This window comes from Falco punctatus (assembly GCF_963210335.1).
Source record: "Falco punctatus genome assembly, chromosome: 1".
Taxonomy (NCBI): domain Eukaryota; kingdom Metazoa; phylum Chordata; class Aves; order Falconiformes; family Falconidae; genus Falco; species Falco punctatus.
Window position 1 is genome coordinate 13,820,221 of NC_137580.1, and position 22,880 is coordinate 13,843,100.

At 36.9% G+C, this 22,880-nt stretch overlaps 1 protein-coding gene across 4 annotated transcripts in view; it reads right to left on the minus strand.

Moving 5' to 3' along the window:
- Positions 1-578: 578 nt before the first annotated feature.
- The window catches only part of ANAPC10 (anaphase promoting complex subunit 10), a 44,982-nt gene continuing 22,680 nt past the window's right edge, over positions 579-22,880 (minus strand). For 2 of the 4 annotated variants that reach the window (XM_080393820.1, XM_080393821.1), the window contains exon 5: positions 579-964. In XM_080393820.1, coding sequence (XP_080249946.1) covers positions 734-964 — 231 coding nt within the window. In that variant the 3' untranslated portion in view covers positions 579-733. The other 2 variants (XR_013929163.1, XR_013929164.1) reach the window with 2 other exon arrangements.

Genomic DNA, 22,880 nt, shown 5'->3' on the forward strand with positions numbered 1-22,880 from the left:
TGATCTTCATTGCATTATTAGTTACTGGACCAGGCTCCCCAGGCAAGTGGTCATAGCTCCAAACCTGTCAGAGTTCAAGGAGTATCTATCTGGACAATGCTCTTAGACATATGGTTTAGTTTTAGGCAGTTCTGCAAGAAGCAGGGAGTTGGACTTGATGATCCTTACGGGTCCCTTCCAACTTGAGATATTCTATAATTTTACGATTACTTTACAGTTACAAAGAAGGCTAAATCCATGCAGATGATAATTAAGCAGGAGAAAAAAAAAAAACCCAAACACATACAGAAAAGGGTACAACACATTAACATAAGCAGTGTCAGGAAAATACTACTAGCAATGTCTTTAAACCATGTCTGTTCAAGAAGAATGCTCAAAAAAAAAAAGGAAGCAACTTCTAAGTAAAGGAATGAACAGTAACACTATAGAATGAACTGTTTCCATGCATGATCATTAGGGGAAGAAATCACCCCCAAAAAAACCCAATTGTATTATATCAATTACTGATTTCCAGTCACAAATAAGTTCTTTTAAAGTACCCAAGCTTTTTTTGTAATTCAAAATTACAGACTACAATATACTGTAACACAAGATTATCTTTATTTCACAATTGTACAAAGTATAAACAGAAAATATAATTACACTGCAGTAAACCCTGCCCTTTAACTATTTGAATACTTCAACAATGATACTGCCATCAAAATATGCCTTTATTATTTCTCATCAAGAAATTTTATCTTATTGAGCGATACATCATGAAATCAATTGTTGTACATCTAGGAAATTTACCAATAGAGCTCTCTTCCACTGGGGTGTACACTTTGATTTGTCTCATGTGAGTGTCTCTTCCATTTTGGTGATTCGCTAGAACAGCAATCTGAATCATAAATGTGCGAATAGGCTTCTTATGAGTATCTGTTAAAGGAACATGAATCCAGCCGCTTGGTTCCACTAATTCAAGTTGCTGCCAAAAACAAGACAAAAAAGCAAAGCATTCAGAAATTGTTAACATACTTAATATAAATGATCAGATATTAAATCTGGTTTATAGAGCAGACTCTTCCAAATCGGATTTTAGTTACTTTTTAAAATGAATTTGAAATAGTACAGTTGAGTAATCATATCTAATTTACTGCTGGTGTAATTGGATGCAAGTTGGTTCAGCTGGCTACAGTTCTGTTTGCTTTTGCCTTTCAGAATCTACCCTTTTTTGTACCTTAACATAAAAATCAATATAAAAGGTACAGACTTGAGTATAAATTCAAGTCAACACAGCACTACTTGGAGCTTGTTACTGAGTACACAGCTCAAAGATGACAAAAATATGCATCTTAAGTTGTTTTATCTAGACAGTCTGAACCAATATGCTAGAATGACTTATGCAGGAAACCAAATCCACACAAAATCTGGTTTTCAGAAATTCCTTACATTATTAGGGTGAGGAAAAGGAAGATGACAGAGGAAAACATACAGGATAACTCAGACTTCATCTCATCCGTGTGTCAAAACAGAAGGCTGGCCAATTAGTAATTGCTGCACAGCCATTTATCACATTCTAAGGTCCATTTTGATTTGGCTTTTATACAACAAACCAAGTGTTTGGTTTTTTTTTTTATTTTAATCCTACAGAAACTAATGTCAAAGCATTGGAAAAGAATTGTGTTTTGTTAACTCTAAACCACATCACTGACATCAGCAAGCTGAAATCAAGCTAGATGTTATGCAGAAGTGTGGTAACAGCTTTGTTTAAAGCTTGTTGCCCAACTTCAAAGCACAGTTCAACACACATATGGAAGAGTACACAAGTAAGCAGAAGTCTTGAGGGGGAAAAAAAACAACCCCAAACCCAAAACAGTTGTCCACAAGCAAGTAGATTTCACACAGCTAAGCAAGTAAGACTGCTGTTCTTAGCAGTCAAGTCCCTCTAAGGAAGTTCTATGCTACAAGCAGCTCAAAATGCCCATCTTTCTCCTGAAAATACTGCATGACAAACATCCTGTCAAATGCCTTGCCTTTGCTGAAGCTTTCAAAACACCATCTGAGATCTACTGTTTCTGAGGCAGCAAACACCCTGAGGGAATGACCCAAGAAACAAGTTTAAAGTAAGTTTGATGACTACTTTGAGTTTAAAGAGATCAAAAAACTCTCTCATACCTCCACCTTAAAAAAAAAAAAAAAAAAAAGAAATAAACCACCACAACCCAAAACTCTCCACTGCTGCAGACTGTCCAACAAATAATTTCCAAAGCATTAAATTCACTAAACCTTAGCGGCAAATTTTTCACTCCAGAAGATACGGACTTCCACAAATGCACATTGACTTACTTGTTGTAGCCCTGTGCCTTTCAAAAATCTTTTTTTGCATAGGAAGCATCAGGTAACAGTTGGTTTTATGAAGCAATTAAACTCATGTACTGTTGAAGAGGCTTTGTAATGGGGAAATTTATCATGGAGACATAGTAGTCAACAGTTTGAGTAAGTATGCTTTCCATCTCCACAGTGAACAGAAAGGATGAGGATCCCAGTAATATCATATTCAACTAGTACTAAGGTAGAGAGGCTATTTTAGAAGATAATTAAAAGGTTATTGCTAACTAAACTTGAATTTTAGTATTATTCTCACTCTCACTATTTACAAATTTTGACTGCTGATTCAAAGTGGAAAATTCAAGTTCCCAAGGGATTTTTATGCTTGGATCAGTATGAAATTGATCAGTTAATACAGTAAAAGAAAAAATTAGCACTTTCTGTAAGTTGAAATCATTGGTTTCAGACAGATCCAATATAGTTCAGGTTTGCATGCTTTATTGGGAAAGAAATTGCAAAGACTGAAATAATGACTCCACCTCCAGAAACAAGGGATTGGCAAAACGGGAGTATTTGTACAAAAGCAAGCTGGATGCTTACTAAATTCACAGAGATAATCACATATTTTATCTCAAAAGAATTATTAGGGTCATGAAGGTAAGCATTGGAAAGTTAAGAGTTGCAAAGTTTATTTTACTAATGTAGTAATATAGTTGTATCTTATTAGATAAACTTTTGATTACACATTTCCCAATGCTTTGTTTCACCCCTGATCAATGGGAGGTGGTCATATGCTTTATTTATGGCATATTATTTTTCAGTTCTGCTACAAAGGCCACCAATTGCTTCATGAGCCTTTCTACAGAAGGGACAAGTAATTTCTACATCCATAAAACAAAGTTTCACATTAAATAAGCCATTAGGTTAATTAGATTAAAATATTCCCTAGTTCCAGATGTCAAATTTCACATAGTTTAAACCTGATTTTTAGTAACATACAGTATTTTACATGAGGCTTGGCTCCCACCGAGTTCACTTGCAGTTACAAGTGTCTGCATTTCTGGAAGTTGTAAGTGTTCTCAAACCAGCTACCAGAAGACACAGTCTGAGCAGCCACTTCAGAACAGTTATTTGAGCACATCATGTAATAATACCACGACTAAGCACAGATTGCACACAATTCATCAAGCAGCATTCAATTGCCTTAGCTACAAAGCCTTCATTTTTATTCCTGAAATCTCTGCTTCACTTCACAAGTTCAAACTTCTGTAACATATGAATACACAACCTTCACCGTAGAAATCTATCCTGATTTGTCCTCAGAACAGACCCCTTTCCCCGTTGCAATTAAGTAGGTGCTACTTGGACAAAGCATGCAACACTTGTAATTAAGTTGGAAGCTGTACTACAATGTATTAAAGCGCAAGAGGTCTAAGTTAGACTTAAGTGTTTAAAAAGAGTGAGCTCTATTTTTGCCCTCTAAAGTACAGTGTACTGTGACATTTGAGTTTAACTTTTTAAATTGATGCCTACCTAGTTCAGTAAAACGATTAAAACCTTGAGACCCACTCAACCACTGAAATTTAAATATAACAAACCCCAATAATTATTATCTGAACATCCACTAGAAAAGGAAGTAATATTTTGCCAGTATGACACACATTTTCTGCGACCAAAGGAGTAGTACAAATCAGACACACACACACACACTCTCCTAAATTATTCTTCTCTGCATCTGTCATGTTCTTTTAGACCAATGAGACAGTTTCCTTTTCCAGAGGACCCAAGTCCTTCAGCAGGGATGAATAGGCCATGGGAATAGGCGGTGGTGATACATGACAAAGTGCTGTCCACTCTTAGTTCAATGTCAGCACCCGGATCCAGCCATTACAATTCCTAGCAGAAGAAGGATGAAATATGCAGCTCTACGCTGCCTGGAGCACTCCCAGCGTGAACAGAATCTAAAGGAAACTTACTGTGAAGTTTTAAGAAATTCCTATTAAGCCCATGAAAATGGCAACCTTTCAAAGCCTTGTAAACCGGCCTGGAAATTTGGGTGGATTTTTACAGGGAGGCAAAAGGCATATCCTCAACACAAAGGCTGAACTATTGCCAAATTTCAAATCCTTGCTTCAGAGCTTGGGGGCACTGGAGCATCAAAGGAAGACATCAGAATATTCTCACACAAGCAAAATAACATACTCTTCACTAGCCTTATTCTTGGAACAGAACTGCTTTGGCTGAAACTTTAAAAAAAATTCAACCCAAAGCAGACATCTGGCATGGAAAAATCCTTATGAACTGAACTTTGGCAAAAGCTATAAAGTAATTAAGAGTTAAGCCTTAAAAAGGGTCATGCAACCTTAAGTACAGGTGGCACTAGCATCTCTACCTACAGTAAATACTATACTTTAAATCGATTTCAGTTGACTTTGCCGTCAACCCTGTTCTTCAAAACCACTAGCCACTCTATAGACATACATATATGTTTCACCCCAACCCTACAGCATAAGGCCATTATGAGAAAACGCCAGATTGTTTCCTCCTGTATTTTTTTCCTCCTATGCAGGTCATTAAGAATCAGTCACAATTAACTGGCTTCCAGGAAAGTTTTAAAAATCAGCTGTATTATTAATTACCTGAGTGAAATTAGACATTGGAAGTTCTACTGTTATGTGTTTGCCCAGCAAAGGTTAAAAAAAATGGAAACAAAGGAAAGAATCAATACAAGTTCAATATTAGTAACTCAGGACAGTTCCTGCAGCTGTAGACTAATCTTACATACAATATACTAAAAGCCAGGGTTGTGGAGGGGATGGACTTCTTTTGTGTGTGTTTTTGGTGGGGTTTTTCTGGGGAGGAGGAAGGGGGGGTGTTTGGGGGTTTTTTTTGTTTGTTTTTCTTCCATACTATAAATTTTGTGAGAAGTGGTAAACAACAAAAGCATGAAAGTCAAAATAAAGGAACAAAGGGATAAAAATCGAAGTGGAAAAATCACTCACCTGTCCTTTGCTGCTGCAATATACTCTTATCTATCTCTTCTCCTGCTTTGTCTCCATCGCTTTCTTACTTTTCCTGTCCTTTGTGTGCTACAGCTTTACCTATGGACATATACTCCCACTCCAGTAATCCACGTTATTTTGAAAGCCAAAGCACAAATAATATTCTCAATGGAAATCTCTTCCCAGGCCAGTTTAATAGCCCTGTTTCTTCACTTGATTGTACATTCCAGAGGTTCTACAGAATTCCATACACATTTGGCAAAGCTACTGTTGCAACTAATGGGTGTTCTACCATAGTAGACGCAAACCACACAAAATATGTATCAAACAAAAAAATAACCAAGGCCAAAGCAACTTGACGCTACAGCTCAGAAAGACGACTGAACACAAGACCAGAGATTTTACAAGGAAGCTTGTTCTATACTGCTATTGCTGGCCTCCTTACAGGGTAGGTAGGAAATTATTTATCCAAAAGAAGGCTTGTCTATTGTACTTAATCCTATTTAAATCGAATATTGACCTCCTTTCCATACCCAGTGATATTCTGCTTAAATTCTGTGATGTCTTCAATGCAGCATGTAACAAACTGCTACTTCTACTAGGCTTAGAAACCCAGCCCAAGTGGTTTGCTATATTTACAGGAAGCTAACATCCTCAGAAAAATACATGATTTTTGTTGCCCTATGAAAATATCTCTTGTGAAGATACAGAAAGGAAAAGAACTTGCTATAAGTAGTTTCATATTCAGGGTCACTTTACAAACACATCCCAGAGCATAAGCTAGACAGGGCTCCCAGATTTCAGAGGATTAAGTTTTTCTGTGCACGTATAAGAAAAATCAGACTGTTTTCTTCCCTGGAGGGAAAAAAAAAAAAAAAAATTCTCTTCTGAACACACATACTGACAGAAAACTGAGAATTACTGCTGCCGTCACAGCTTCAGCATGATACACGATTCTGGGATATCGGTACCTCATCACATTTCCATTTAATCATGTGTACCACTAGATCTAAATGGCAACAAATATTTCTAGCGGCTGCCTCTAAAACATGATGTGAAACCAAACAGTGCTTGATTTTGCTCCTACTCTTCTCATAAAACTGTTAAAGCTGCTGCTTTTTATTTTAGTGACTTAGCCACCTTTGAAATGAAGAGAAGTGGCTAGACTCTTCTTCACAAATACAATTTTCCTTTTCTATGTGCTTAACTATTTCTTACCATAAAGTTATATTAAAAAAGCCTAAGCTCTTCAGGAGAGGTTCTCAATAAATAAAGTATTATTCCAACCAGAAGAGGATTATAAAACTAAGTTCCAGAGAAAATAAATGCTGTCTTCAGAAATGAAATATTTATCAATATAGAGATTTTCTCCGAGTTGAGAGATCAAATATGGGAAAGGCTTTTCCCTGTTTAGCCATTGTTTCATTACAGCTATACAAATATGTTTCCACGACTGGGAAGGAGAAAGAAGGCTGGCTAAATTTCCAAAATTCTCTTTCCATACCTGACATACCCTACCATATAGCTACCAGGATTCAGAATCAGTAGACCTCTGCATAATTCCAAGTATTGGAACTGTCAACACATGAAGTAGCAGAGCTTGGGTTTCAGCCATCACTTCACTTAGGAAGTAAGAGAACCAGTTAATAGCAGTGATGCACCAGTTCCAGCAGAAAAATGAAGCATGTCCAAAAGAAACTTTGCAAGTTCCAAGTGAGTCAAAGGAGGGACACCACATTAGCAGCTCAACAAGAAACACACTCAAAGGACCCACTGTGAAAAGCACACTTCTTTACTCTAACGAAGCAACGACCACCTAAGGAGGTGGCTCTGTGGTCTTAATCAATCACCTACTTAAATGGTCAAGAAATCTAACTTCAGTCCATTAGGCAAGAGAAGTTTTCCATTCTTCCAAATAGCAGTTAATGAAGAGTCTAGAGGAACATAGTCCACCCCTCAGGAAGATTCAACTATGGATTTGGGCAGACAGGAGACTAGTTGCAGAATAAGCTGTATTAGGCAGTGAAATTTGCAAGTGTTAAGAATTCCTATCATATATAAGCTTTATGTTCAAATGAGCTGAAAGTAGTAACTTTTTGAAAGACTGGGAAGGTTTACAAAGAGAAAGGTCAAAAAGGATCCTTGCAAAAAGTTTTATAGAATCTCGTTCAGACTACTGTGCTCTACATTAAAAGTAGTAAAAATTAACCGGTGTCCACCTGTTAGAAAGTTGTATCCGATTAAAATAAAGACAACAGAACACACAAGCCAAGCTAGAAAAAGTAAGGTTTCCTGATATAGATTACCAAAATAAGTATTTGTCAACAGAATATGTATCTGAGGCTAGAAGCAGCATAGACATCAATTAGACCAGAGACTCTGGAAACACTAGAGAAGTGCTCAATCGGCTCAACAAAAGAGGGGAACACTATGACAATGACAAAATATATTAGGCCAAACTTTTTACGAATGCGCTAAATTTTACTTCATTTTGCACAGATCAGTTTTAAACACATCTTGCTGAGTTTCTCTCGGAATCATTTGTACCTGTATAAATCAAATACATCAAGTGTGCCAATTCAGTTTATGCAATTAAGCTGTTTGCAAGTGACAGCGTATATATGTCCAGAATCACCCATATAGCTTGTCTTCATTTCACTCATTTCTGAGCTGTTGAATGAAATAGCAGGAAGTCTCACAAAAATTAAATATTCCCTAGAAAGTGCTCTGTAAAGCAAGACTTCTGCTTTATTATGACAAGCAAAAGCAGTCACCATCACCTTGATAATCTTTCACTGTGAACTCCTGGTAAAAGGCAGACATTTAAAAACTGGGCTTAGAGCCTTTGATAGGGAAGGAATCTGCTAAGACAGTATGTTATCCCACTGTGAGGATCTCATCCTTTGAGGTATGATCAGCAACGTTTTAAAAACACTTTACAAGTTGTGGAAGAGCAACAGACTGAGGTGCAAAAAGGATCCAAACCGCAGAAAATTTATTTTTGTAAAACAACCAATACATCATAAATAGCATAAAACCATTAAATTGGAGTCTTGTGTAATGCTTGGAACTAAAAATACAATGTTTCTGCATCACTGGAAACTTGCAAGTAGTTTTCACATAAGACCTGCAATGGATGGATGGAGATCTGCAGGCAGATTACCGACACAATGCAAAAAAAGCTATCGACAAACTGTCTGAAGTCTGATCAGAGATTTATTCAAACTACATCCTGCCCCCAGCTCATTGCTATAGTTACCAACATAAGCATCAGTATGCGTTTGCCATGGCTAACAGGAACCGTGATACAGAATTGCCAGTGTGCATTACCTCAGGGACACAAAAATACATTTGAAGAAATGGAATTCATCAAAACAGCATCATATCTAACTCCTATACTGCCTAGTGGTTACCTACATAAAAAGAAAAAACCAAACAATCTCATTCTATTCTCATTTCCTTATGATTTAACACCTAAATTACTATGGTTTCTTAGAACAATGCAGGTTCAATCATAGCAGCTAAACTACAACACCTCCAAGAATCACAGTTACTGCAAGTAAATAGCTACTCTACAAGAATGCATTGATAAGTTCCCAGTGTTGGTAACCAGCAAGCCATATCCTCCTTGCATGGTGGGCCAAGGATTAGCATCTATAATGCTTAGAGATTCTTATAGTGCCTTTCCAAATTTCGTGTTTGGATTACATATGCAGCACAACACATGTTTGAAAATGTCAGTGGGTTATATCACATTGCTACCCTGTAGATCACAGAAACAGGTATGTTTCTGAAGTAAGCAGATGATGTCAATTGAGCTATGACAGAAGTGATTCACCAGCCAATTTATGAAATTGCTTGACTAGTCCATTTTGATATTCTTTAGAATGATGTGTCCTGATTAGAATTTCCCCATACAGTAAAAAAGCAAGAAACCATTTGATTTGATTCTGCTGAAAAACCAATGCAATCTCTTCCCAGATGTTCTCCATTGATTCAGACAGAATTTCAACGCTACGATAGGAATAAACCTAGGAAGAACACAACACTGAAGTTTAATCCATGAAATGTTAAACAGGGAAAGTGAGGTTTCACATCATTATTGCCTTCCTAGTTTGTCTCTGAAATCAGAGGAGAAACATGTAAGAGGACAACAATTAAATCTTAGATGTGATAGGAGTCTCTGGTGAGTACGTATGCAGATAAAACTATTGTCAAATGGGTGAAAATGGGATACAATTGCACATGCTGTGTAACACCAAGAATTTTATGGCATGCACTTACAGGAAAAACAGCTGTTTCAAAAGTATCAAGTGATAAAGAATCCTAAGTACTGATGTCTGCAAAAGGGTCAAGGCTGTACTGAACTGCCTGTATAAATAACTTCTGACAGATGAAATCACTTCAGTGGAAATTCCACAGGCTGATACAGAGATGGTCTGGACATGTCTGGAGGGGGCCCTGTCCGTGGTACTTAAGCAACCACCACCCTGCCCGTCACGCTCGCACTGCTGTATCTGCTCACAGTACCTGCCAGTAACACTTGCACAGTCAGGTACACGCAGCCTGAGACACAAATAAATAGCCTGCCAAATGGTCAATTACTGTGGATTTGTCAGCAAAAACTTTCTTAATTGTTATTTCAGAAAATACTGTCTGCTTAACTCTGGGTGGCAGAAAAAAAAAAAGAGCAAGTGAAAGGAAAGAAAAAAAAATATAGACAACAGTCTTTGAATACTTCATCTTCCAGAATTTGGCTGAAAACAACTCTCCATTCTAGAAAACGTAACTACAGAAAACATCAGGAATTTGTCACAAACTGTTTGCTAGGAAAGTCTCCCTGGAAAGAAAGGAACTGTTTTCACATTTGTTGAGGCAGATACATTTTTTTTTTTTTTTTTAATATGTTCTGTGACGGACTACACATACTAAGATCAAAATTAATTGAAAAAATGTATGTCAAGATGCATATGATGTTTCAGAGAAGGCCAAACATGTTAAATAGGCTTAGACAGTTTGCTCTCAAGTCCCACATCTTCAAAATCCTTTTTTTGTTGTTGAGCAAGGTCACTTGAACTTTCACATAATAGAGTTTATACTTGACACATCCATAAATTAAGTCTCATTAGAGAAGGACTGTCTGTTTCTGTATGAAGTGGCAGCCAACCTATCGACTGGAACTTAAGAAAAACACAAAAACTTTCTCCCTGTCCCTTTGAAAAGCTGCGTGATCAAATTAGCAAACAGTGACGACAGTTTTGTATAGAGTTTCACATGGGCATGTATGGAAAGAAAGTCTGAAACACTAAAGCAAATCTTCAACCCACAGCAGGAAGCAATCTATGTTTAGTTTGGTTTCAGCTAAAACAGATTTCATCTTAAGAGGAACCTGTTGCTTCAGAAGAAATCCCATCTCCAATTGAAATCAGTCATAACAGCTGTGAAATTTTGGATGTCTAATGAAAAATGGCTTTCAGAATTCATTTAAGGATCAGTGAAGAGCAGAGGAAGGGAAGGCAAACATATCCTAAAGCTCATTAGTATTCTCCTGCTGGGACCTACATCTCATTAACCAGCTGTCACAATAGACAGGAACGTCATACCTTTGATGGTGCACTGCTATTAAACTTTGAGAAGACTCCGGGTACCAAGAGAAATCCTTCAGACCTACAGGGACTTGGCTCCAATGTGAATCTCAGTTACTTCCCTTGAGCTTGGCAAATAGTATGCTGAAGCTGAAAAAGCAACAAAAAAAATTCTTGAGCTTATACTGTAGAGTGGTGGCCTGGCTGACAGTGACAAAAATAGGTAATGCCACCCAACACAAACTTTCTGCTTCAGTTTGCCTACTTCTGGTACCTAAGTTGTTTAAAGTCTAAGTTGCAGACATACTGGAACAGACTGCATCTGGACAGTCTCGTCTTGGAAATGAATGACAGAAAAGCCATTGTTTGCTGCAAGCCTTTAAACTTCCCAAAATTCCAGCATTCTGAAAGAGGGATGAAGGATATATTTTTATTATTATTTACCCAAAACCACCCCACGGTACTATCCAACTAAAATTATCAGTAGCTCAGAGTATTATAGATGCAGATGGGAGAAAGGAAACTGTACATTTAAACCCACAAAAAATTACTACAAAAACATAGAGCCAAGACTGCACATTTAGAAACTAGTACAAATCCCATTTAGTGAAATCAAACATTTTATACCTTTTGGGAAACATTTCAGATCATAAAAGCTTATCTTACTGCAAGGTTTTTTCATTTCACAGACAACTAAGGAGGAGGCCCCATATACACAAGATAACAGGTAAGTATCCTGCTAAGTAGGAGTCTGGCAGATGATGAGCAACTAATACAAGTCATTCTTCGCATGCTATGTGACAGTACAGAATAGAACCAGAAGACAGTACAGAATAGAACCAGAAGACAGTACAGAATAGAACCAGAAGACAGTACAGAATAGAACCAGAAGACAGTAACAATTTTATGTTTAAAAGAAGATAAACTGTTGTAAAAATTGATCAAACTATTGCATAAACACGGAAAATGTGATTAACAGAACTGTTCCTTCAAAAACCCTTCCAGGAAGTTTTACCTGATCAGAAGACGGGAAAAACACAGGGAGACTGCTTTATAGAAAAGAAGTGTCAGACACTGCCACAAAAAAACCCCAACAATTCCCCAAGTTCATTCCAACAAATGGTACTATCTGTATTCGAACTTTCTAGTCACAACACAAAACAGTGACAGAAGTATCAAAAAAACCCTGTCTGATTAAGCATATGGACTAAAATTTTCATAGTAAAGGAAATGGGGTACAAAGTTCTCAAAAATTACTTAAGATGATACATTATTAGCCCATTAATTTAATTTCTTAGTCATGAATTTCAGTTCCCACCACCCCGCAACAGTACTGAAAAGCCCTAAGATTGCCCAATTCCTGTACCAAGATCTAAAAACTTCAGTCCCTCTTCAAAGCAGCAGCCATGCAAAATAAGGACATCTACAATTTCCAGGTGAGTCAGGCTGCTCTCAGGGAATATAGCAGCACTTCAACCATCTACTGAAGAGAGGCAGGGGAAACGAGGAAGCAGGATAGCAGCAATGAAAGCTATACAAAGAGAGCAGAAAACAGATTGAACAAGAGCAGTGGAACATGCTACAGCAAAGAAGTTTGAAAATATATTTTAAAACCCTCAAAGTTCAGGTGAGTTTACATTACAAATGGGACTGCTGACTAAAGAACAGGGAAAGGTGTTAATATTGGCAGCTGCCTTTTCATAAAAGGTAACAGGACACCACAGAATCCTACAAGAAAGGAGAGAATAAGCAGAATTTCCTGTATGCAAAGAAAAAAAGTGCTTAACAAGTAATGATAGTAGGATTTTCTTGTAAAGCGATGGCCTTATAAAAGGTAATCTTAAGATGACCTTGAGGCAAACAGAATTAAGACATCAAACAAGGAGACTGAACAGCCTAAATGAAGAGGTTCTATCAATCTTTCCAAACCAGAACTGCTGGGTACGAGCAGAAACAATATACATTGATTGTACAGATGCACTGCATTAATTTATTACAAATGACAGTTAAATGACTGGAAAAACTACTGAGAAATAACTAATCTTACAAAGGTGCAGAGGTTTGCAAAATGGATGAAAACTGTACTTCTCACGTCTGCAGTTTCCATTTGTCCTAATGTTATGATGGCATGATATTATGTTTGTGTGAAATACTATGTTTTTGTGAAAGTGCAAAAATATCAGCTCATCATTTACCTTCAGAATTGTTTAGCCATATCCAGGAAATATGTCTAGACATAGCTACAGTTAAATTACACAAAGAAAGTGTTTGAAAAAATCAGATTATGCAATGAATATTAAAGATTTAAGTGTCTGAAAACTAGTCGCACCAAGTTAATCCCATATCCAAGCATCTTGAATAACTTAGCAAAGATAGCCTAGTGATTACACTTCATGCCTTGCACTTTGCATCTCAGAGAATGCTTGAATGCTTCAGAAAATTACAACGGGAAATTAATAAATGCAAGAAAATGGGAATATCATGAGATTTTATTAAGTCAATAGCAGTAGTAGCAGCCAGCTGCTAGTTCTCAAGCGCCCTTTATAGATGAGGGAAAGAAAGTACACCTAAAATAAAAGCATTCCCCTCACTGAAAAAGGCTCTTACTACACATTAACAAGAACTAGATTTCTGATCTTCTACCAGAAGACAGGCCCGCAAAACTGCATGGCTCCAATATTTTCTCTGTTACACAAAAATGTAGCTCCTGTGATTTTAATTGTTAGAAAAAAAGACTGCAATAAGTTATACCCGAGTGCTACCAAATTAAAAAATCCTACTTCTTTTTTACCAGCAAGAGAATAAGTTGTTGTTTTGTAAGACACAAAAACCACTGGGGTTAAGTGAAAGCATTTCTCCTGGTTTCACAGGAATTACTTGTTTCTGAGCAAGCAGGGAATGAAAGGGGGTTGCCGCTCCTAAAATCAAGGAACATAAAGACCCTAAACCTATATAAATAATTACAAATGCTGCAGAAGTACAGTATACTAAAAAATTTAAACATTTTTGCATTTGAATAAGGACTCTGTGGATGCAAATACTCAGTAAAGGCAAGTAGGGTGAAACCAGATAAACTGTAACATTACTCAAGTTCATTATAGCATGCCAGATTTCAATAAGCAAATGCAGAATAACATTTCACAGGATCGAGCGCAGATGTAATGCTCCACTCAAGGAATATTTACTCATTGGAAACAAATGCAAGGGACTGTTGTGAAAACTATTTGTGTAAATTTAAAATGCAATGCAATATCTCATTCTGAGAAAGATCCCACATTCATAAACACATCTCACTGGAGATATATTTTTGTACAAATGAACTTCAAAAGAAGAAATAGGAGTGTATCTGTCAGAGGTTCAGCTGGGTAGTTTTATGAGCCAGAATACACTTCCATAAATTTGCAAAGCTGGAATCAGAACTGTTGCCCAATGGAAGCATTTAATTTTATACCTACATGCGATTTTTTTCTTTAACATAATGGAACAAACGCAGTAGAGTTTTACCTTTTGCTTGTGCCTTCTTACAAATCCACATACAAGTGTGTCCAGAAAAATGCAAGCTTATGTTTCATTGTTTAATGTGGAGGTCAGACTCTGGAGTCTACTTCTCAGTCTAGATTATTTCTGGAGTTCTTTCTAGGAGTCAAAGATTCCAAGTCACCATCCACCCAAAGAATGTACAGTTCAAAAAGATATTCAGATGGAGCTATATGGTGCTGGGCTAATGACTACCATACTGCAACAGCATGTCTACTATAAACAGCAGTCTGGAATAGTCTTAATGCTATGTTCAACAGATGTAAGAATATCAGCTCTTCAGTAAACTGTATGGGAATTGAAATAAAATTACATTGTGTATGCTCCTAAAGAATGAGTGGGCAATGGAAAAAAACAAAACAAGAATGGCATAATTGAAAACTTCCTTACTAATAGGCCTACAAAGTCCTAAATCTAGAGTTACTGTTGGATATCATCTTATTGCTTAGATACAAGAAGTCAGTAAGAAGCTGATCGAATTGGATTACAAATATATGTGACTTGCTGTATATCAAAGTCCTGTGGGTACATATGCTCCTCTGCTTAATTTAATTCTACTGTGAGAGTAAATCTTTATCTCCTCATAACAGACAATATAAATAAAGAGAAGAAAGTCTAATAATTCCACAATAGAATTAACCTAGCACTGCTAGATTTACCCAAAGCCCATTTATGAAAACCTCATACACAGTGACCGTCATAATCACAACAGAAACCTGTTCAAACAGAAGGAAACCTACCTGATGATTTTACTAAATGATTTCTCCCGATATGGAACTGCAACTCCTTTCACAACAATGAAAAAACAGAATACGATTTTGTTTTACCTTTCTAATTATCCTCAGTAACATCACCTTGCTAAGTAGTAACAAATGAATCTCAACATAAACAAACTAGGGTTTTCTGCATTTGCTAGTAGAAATTATCAAAAAAATTCTTTACACACACAGTTAAATTTGACCCAACTGATACAGATGGGGAAAAAAATAAAAAAGGTAGTAAGTATTAGGGGCTAGAGCCTCATGATTCACTCAGACCAAGAACAGCATTCATAAAAAGCCTCAATAAAAACTGTATTTGCTAACATTCCTTTAACATGACACATAAAACACTCCAGAATTCATTCTGAAATAAAATAGGAGTGGTGAGATAAACCTAGTTTCAGAATCGGACAAAGGCAGTTAGAAAGCACAAGCCCTCGAGCCAGACACATACGCTACATTATCACTCACATTCCACCCTCTCTTGTGTGTTCCTGCAGAAAATGGGAAAATCCTGGGAAAGGTTTTTCTGTTTCAAATGCATGGTCTCAGTTATCTTATGACAGAAAAGACAAAGAACAGTCCTCAAAGGGAAATAAATTACACTTCAGATCATAGAAACAATTTCATGCACTACTTGAGATAAGGAACAGGATAAAACCACATGCAATTTCCAACCCACCCCACAAAAACAAAACCCAAAAAAACCCACACACACAACTTCACAAAGAATACAATATAGACACTGTCTAGCAGAGGTCTCAAAGCTCCTAGCAGACACATCGTTCCTGATCAAACTAACATATGATCAATCAAGGGAGCAAGGTCTAACTCTAGAAAGGACTGTCATGATATCTCTGAAGCAACTAAATTTTTTGCTCAGGAACTCCGTACTTGTTCTAGATATTTACCGCTTACCAGGTAGCATTTTCTTCTGCACCTTGAGGTTTGCTTTAACTTCTCATGTGAACAGCATCCCTTTCCATAACTACTTTCTTAATGACACTGGGAATAATCTCAGTTTTCCACTAAAGTGTTAAGCTCCAGGAACAATGAAAAAAATACTATGAAGTTGAAACCCTCTCATATACCTACACGAAATGCATTTGTTTCTCTACTTTTACCTGAAGAAAAAATTCTATCTTTTCACTGTTAGAGATACAGAACAATACATTCTTACTAATGTTTATGCATGCCTATACTAGTTGTAAATTTACGGAAATTTCTGCTTGTTTGCTTTGGTGCTGGCCTGACAAAGCATGGCCACTTCCAGTGCATTTTGTGGATTTGTTTTGGAGTACTACAATTAGTTAAATCTGATTGAATTTGCACTGATGTAAACAAAAGATACTTACAACATGGAAGCTCCACATAGGCCAGAAAATAGTAAGTGGTGGACCAATTGGCTCCTAATTTCTTCTACATAGGGGCCACTTCCTCCCCCCACCCCACTTCTAAACTGTTCAGTGGTTAAGATAGTAACAGGATGTTCCCAGCTGCTGTTGCCTGCAAGTTAGCAAGTGGTGGTGCACCAGCTGAGATGACAGCATAGGACTTTCTTAGTTCTTAGGTATCCTAGAAAGTTCTCATTCCTTTTGTATCTTCTTCTTTTATGCTTAGCCCAGGTTAGATGTCAACTGCTGACTCTCCTCTTTGAAAGATTTTAATACTGTGTGCTAGCAGTAGCACCCAGAGGGATCAGAATCTTTGATTTGACCTTTCTGCATGTATCTAGCACTTCCCACTGTTTGGAATTATCTAGTACTCCCTCTAAGGATTTCTTTCCACAATCAAATCTGTGAGGATAAATAAAAGCAGATTATTTATTATGCACTGACTATCCTCCCAATCCTGATCCACAGTTTCTGGAAAAAAAAATAGCTCTAATGCTACTATAAGTTATTTCCAGCTGGCTAGCAACCTCTCCAGAAAGAGAAAAGCAGGAATGAGTGAGCAACATCTTACTACCATCTTTGACACAAAAGAACTCAGTTTTAAATCTTTCAGTGAAGATGCTGGCATTCAGTATTGGCCTCCTACAATGTTCCATTACATACGGGATCCAAAACCAGAGCAGATAACGTTGGATTTCTCAGGTTTTGGGGAACTTCAAGGGAAAAAATATGGCTGTAGAATGTGGTAGGGGGTGAGAAAAAGAAGAGGAGATAAACAGCCCTCTAACGGTACACAGGGCCCTTTACTACAGGAAAACGTAATTTCCCTTTCAAGTGCAGGCCGGTCTGCTGATACCAGAAAACACTTCTCCAAGACCTCCTCCCTAACATGCCACTCACTAGACATTAGAGTCCCTTGTTCCAGTTTCTTCAATGGTACCTACCTTCCTACTCTGCTAAATGACTGGTAAAGTCAGGTGTGTGAATTCCTCCCAGAATATTCATCACTCCCCCTGCGCTTCCCCAAAAGCCAATAAACGATACAGCAGGCAAACAAAGGCGGCAAAGATTTTCAGCTTTCCTTAGCTCAAACCTTGAAACCTTATGTGACCAGGAGCTACTTCAAACATCCAAGGAAAAGAAACCTAACTGCCAATCCATGCAGCAATTTACCCTTGGGAACACACACAATTAAAATTGTTACCAGAAGCTTTCCTTCAGATCTTTACAAGCAAGTAAAACTAAAAGGGATACATGATGTTGTTACAGCAATTAACATTGTATGGAAATTCAGACTGCAGGCATTCCCCTAGTGATCAAAAAAATCTAATTCTGTGCTCAAACAACCTGTTGACCCAATTCCTGCAATGGATTGTAGCACATTTGTTCACAAGAAGGTATAAAAGCAGTAAGTTAAACTCATAAGTAATCTGCTGTTTAACAGACAACCACACCTGGGCAGAAAAGCATCATGCTTTAATCTGAAAAAGAAATTAAGATAACCTATACCTAAGAAATAGTCCATTACCATACTGATAACAGCAAAAATGAAAGACATACATGTCTGCAATTACTTCACTGAAGGAAAAAGAAACACATGTACATGTATGTAGCTATGTGGTCACATGACATGATCTTAACTGCAGTTGAGGGGGGTAGGAACCAAAGAAAACAACCTACAGGTGAAATCAGTCTGCACTTTTTTTTTTTTAGATAGACAACCAAAAGTGTAATTTCTGTACTGGCAGGCATCCACTGACATCATTTGCCACTGGCAATTATACGAGTAGAAGGACTTTAGCAGTGTTTATTCAGTAAGATAAATAGATAATTATCTTAAGTATCATGATAATCTATCACACATTACCTAGCTTGAACTTTATAATCTGGTTTAGAATAATTTCCTTTTCTCTTAACTTTTATGAATCTAGCAAAAGACTAGAAACTAATCATCTGTCCCTGCATTAAAGAGTTTGCCTACCATGGTCTCCAACAATATGCCCAAGTGCAGAGAGATTGAAAACAAATGAGAAAACAAATGTTGCTACACACTATGGCTTGCAAGTGAGTAGTATTACATGTATTGTAACTACAGTTAAAACGAATTCCGATCAACTGAGAGGAGTGATGTGATTGAGCACCATGAAGGCATTCCAGATGAGCCTGCACATTGAAACCCAGTACAAACTGTAATGCTGGATGCACACGTACTGTTCTCAAATGTCGACTGGACAACACATTTGCATTAAAAAGGAGGGGGGGCAGGGGGAGGGGTAAGGAAGGGAAGGGGTTAAAATATTGAAGCAGGGATACTAAGTGTTTGAGTCTTTTCTATGATGCTATCATCTCCCCTTCCACCCACCCACCTTATTCCTCACTCCCATGTTCAGTCTTCAAGCAGAACACTTAAATGAATGGAAGAACATCAAGCTCACTCTTGATACGTTTTTTATGTTGCCAAAACCAAATCTCTGCCTTTTTCTCTTGCTTCTGAAGCATTAATGATTATCTGAAAGAAGTATCTAGTGAGCCTACATTGGTAAACTGTAATTAGAGATCCCTAAAAACTTTGAAAAACCATTGACCAACAAATATCCCAGTACACTCTCCAAACACAGAACCTTTATTCCAACAGGAACTTTTAGTAAAAAATGATGTGTGAACAGCAGACATTGATGTTCACAGAAGCATACTGCATACAACCCAGCAGGCGGGTTTTCTGTTTTTTTTGGATTATGCCCTGGAGGTGCTGGCACAATGGAATTTCAATACCATAATTGCTTATTTCTCTGTGTGCCAGCCTCTGAAATAACAGGTAAAAACAAAATAACAAACAAAAAAAAAATCCCCAACACATAAAACAAACATTCTCTTTTTAAATTACAGGAATCACAAAATAAAATGTTTTTAATTCTCTAGTTCAAGCAATGTAATTTATAACCCTGACACAAACAGAGAAGCAGCACAAAAGGGAAAATACAGAAATAACATAACGTTCCCAAGGTTCAGTTTACAAGGACCTCACACAAAGTTTTGTGTGTTTTTTTTTTTGCAACTCTTACTAGAAACAGTATTATTTGCTAAAAATGCAGTAGCTGCCAAAAGCTATGATCCATCTAAAGCAAACATGTTTAAGATGGAAACAGAGTGTTAATGCTGAAGAAAGACAGAACTGAGTATACAAGTTTTCTTTTAAAAGTGTTGAAGCAACTGCAGTACAGTGTTAAGTTTATTTTTCATCTTTCTGAGCAAAAAGTGATTGCATTTGCAGATAAGCACCTAAATTAGAGAGAAGTACATTAAGACAATAACAGAAGTAATCAAATTTCAAACTTTCTAATTAAACCTCTTTTTCCTGCAGAAGGTTATTGGGAATTCAACACTAGCCTTGGTTCACATGATAGAACAATGGGAAAATTTTCCGAATGGTTGAACGCTAACCCTGACAAGTGTGGAGAGCCAACTACAATACGTTATATGGTAGCATAACCTGCCACCCACGTTGCTGAGAGAACAGCTTTCAAACACATGCACCGAGCTGTAAAACCACAAAATCCCTTATTACACTTTGTCCCTTACTTAAGGTGAAATACACTATCCCCCGCCTTTTACAAATCTTGGTGCTTTTTTTAAACCTTCATCTATGAAGTTTATTTAGCAGCTGACTAGGCTGTTTTTCAGACTTTTTTCCCAAATGCCATTTTTCCTGTTTTGTTTTCTAACCAAAATAAAACAGTGTTTTTATAGTACACAGCAAAGCCTGTTATGTCTTCTACTGTTGCTTTTTTTTTTCTAAAATACTACCTCCACCTGCGTGACATTGTCCAACTTTTTAAAAGGAAATTTCTGATACATGAGTAATTCATTTGTGAAGACTTATTTCTGGAGTAAAATATTTCCTTTTTTTAAGAAGACACGTGACTCATCACTGGTAAAGTAAAAAATGGTTCCATCTGATTGGAAGACCAGATACTCTGCTATTTACTGCGATTCTTTTCCAGTGTTATGCAATTTGAATATATTAAAAAATATAAAACTGCCACAGTATGCACAGTTATAGACATGACATTCATGTAAGCTAACCATTGCTGTAGAATGACAAACTTACTCCACCCTCATTACAACATGCTGTAGTTATTAGCCAAACATCTTTGCCTTTTCTGAAAGGAGTACATTTTAATAAAAGCACACCAGCAAAACAAGTAATACAAGGGGACCTGAGATATGGTAAAAGTAATAGCAATTGTTAGAAAACATAACTCAATGTGGGAAGTGAACTGCTTGATGATTTGGTGAACGCATGTAGCCTCATACCACAAAAAAAGATCACTGAAAAATGCTTGTATATAAAACTTTCTTAGTTAATTATTCCCCACTACTACCCCACCCCCCACCCAGATTGTGAATGTTTTGACATTCTTGTTCTGAGTTAGTTCTTTCTATAATTGCCTGGTTTGCACTGGTAAAATTTCAGTCTACCTAAAAAAAAAAATATATATATTCCACAAAGCCAAAGTAAAGCTGTCTGCTTTATCAATGTCTGCTGCTTGAATCATTGCATTCCACAATAGTTAGAGGATATACACAGTTTCTTCAGGGGTTTCCAGTTGCAACTTTGCTGGCAATGGGAATTTTATTTGCAAGTGTTTCTATTCTACTGACAAGGTCAATTAGTCCACCCAACTATTGGTTGTTCTGTCTGATAGCTCAGTGTATTTATTCAAGCAAGCACTTTTATAACCCACAATTGAATGCAGACAGTTACCCTTGTAAACACGACTGTCCACAGGGATTTTCACTACATTTTGGGCATGTAAAAGAAAAAGATGCTTTTCTTCCTTCAGCCTGATAGCACGTAAATTTGATTACAACTTGAATTTCAGGGAGTGAAAGGCGGGTGGGGGGCACTACTGTTTTAAATATATATGATTTATTGTACCTAAATATACATATTTGGACCAATTCCTAGGAGCTAAACAACACAGACATTTGACTGATCCCTCTAGGAGCTCCAAAAGTTTGGTAATGATATCAAAGAGAGAGATCAGCATCTCTGATCTATCCGGGCATTAAAAAGAAAGAGCTACAGTTTAAAAGAAACAAAGACATGCTATATGTAGCACTAAGGGTTAAAGGCAACATAAAATGCTTTCACAAAAGCCAGAAGGGGGTGTTGGAAATCAGCCGCAGTTATTGGTTTTAAAAAAAAAAAAAAAAAAAAAAAAAAAAAGAGGACTATTCCACAGCACTTGCTAGATCTTTTGTAGGTCAGCAGCATAGCCATGCCACTGACAAAATGTGCAAAGAGAAGTGACAGACCCTTGTTTCACAGACCTTTCATTAACACATATATGTAACTCACTTCACCCTTCATACAAAGTATTCTTGCAAAGAAGAGATTCTTCCTTTTTACTAGTTAGGATTGGTAAAGGTGCTAGTCTATAAGTACACGGATCTTCATTATTCAAGTCTTCATGAACAAATTCTTCTGGGATATAAAGAAGGTAAGAAACTATCATGGAAAACCAGCAATCTTTCATGGCTGTATTCTACCACTTTGGGTATTCTACAGATACTGCAAAAAACAAAAAGCCAACTGAAACCATCTGGGCAGTCTGTAGTATAGGAGACAATCAAGAGATAATCAATGAGGAAATATGGATTCCACAAATCAATAAATCTGGTGAACAACACAGAAGTATACACAGTATATGAAATCTCTAATAGCTATTTTAATCAATATTAAAGCACCACTGACAACAAATAGCGTTACCAAGAAAAGTTGAGTTAGTATAACCAACTGATGAACAAACAGGAACAACAGGTTTTAGGGACTGGAAGGGGGAGTGCTTTATTTTGGCTTAACTGAAGTAGGAACTTTTATATATAAAAGTGTGTATGATGCTTTACCTTGGCTTTGTGGAATATTTTTTTTTTTTTTTTTTTTTAGGTAGACTGAAATTCTACCAGTGCAAACCAGGCAATTATAGAAAGAACTCACTCAGAACAAGAATGTCAAAACATTCACAATCTGGTACCAATGAACATCACAATTACAGGTTTCAGTCAGTTAGGTATAAACTGGACACAACCCAAAGTGGGCTTTGACTTGACATATTGGTTCAATACCATAGGCAATCTGCACAGACAAACAAATCACTTAACCTTCCTACAAGATGGCTAATATTATTACCATTCTACAACAGTATTATCATCCTACATGCTTCAAAAGTGTTGGAAAATACACTTGTTTAAATTTTTTGTTTCCCATACCAATTTTTACTTGTTGTAAGG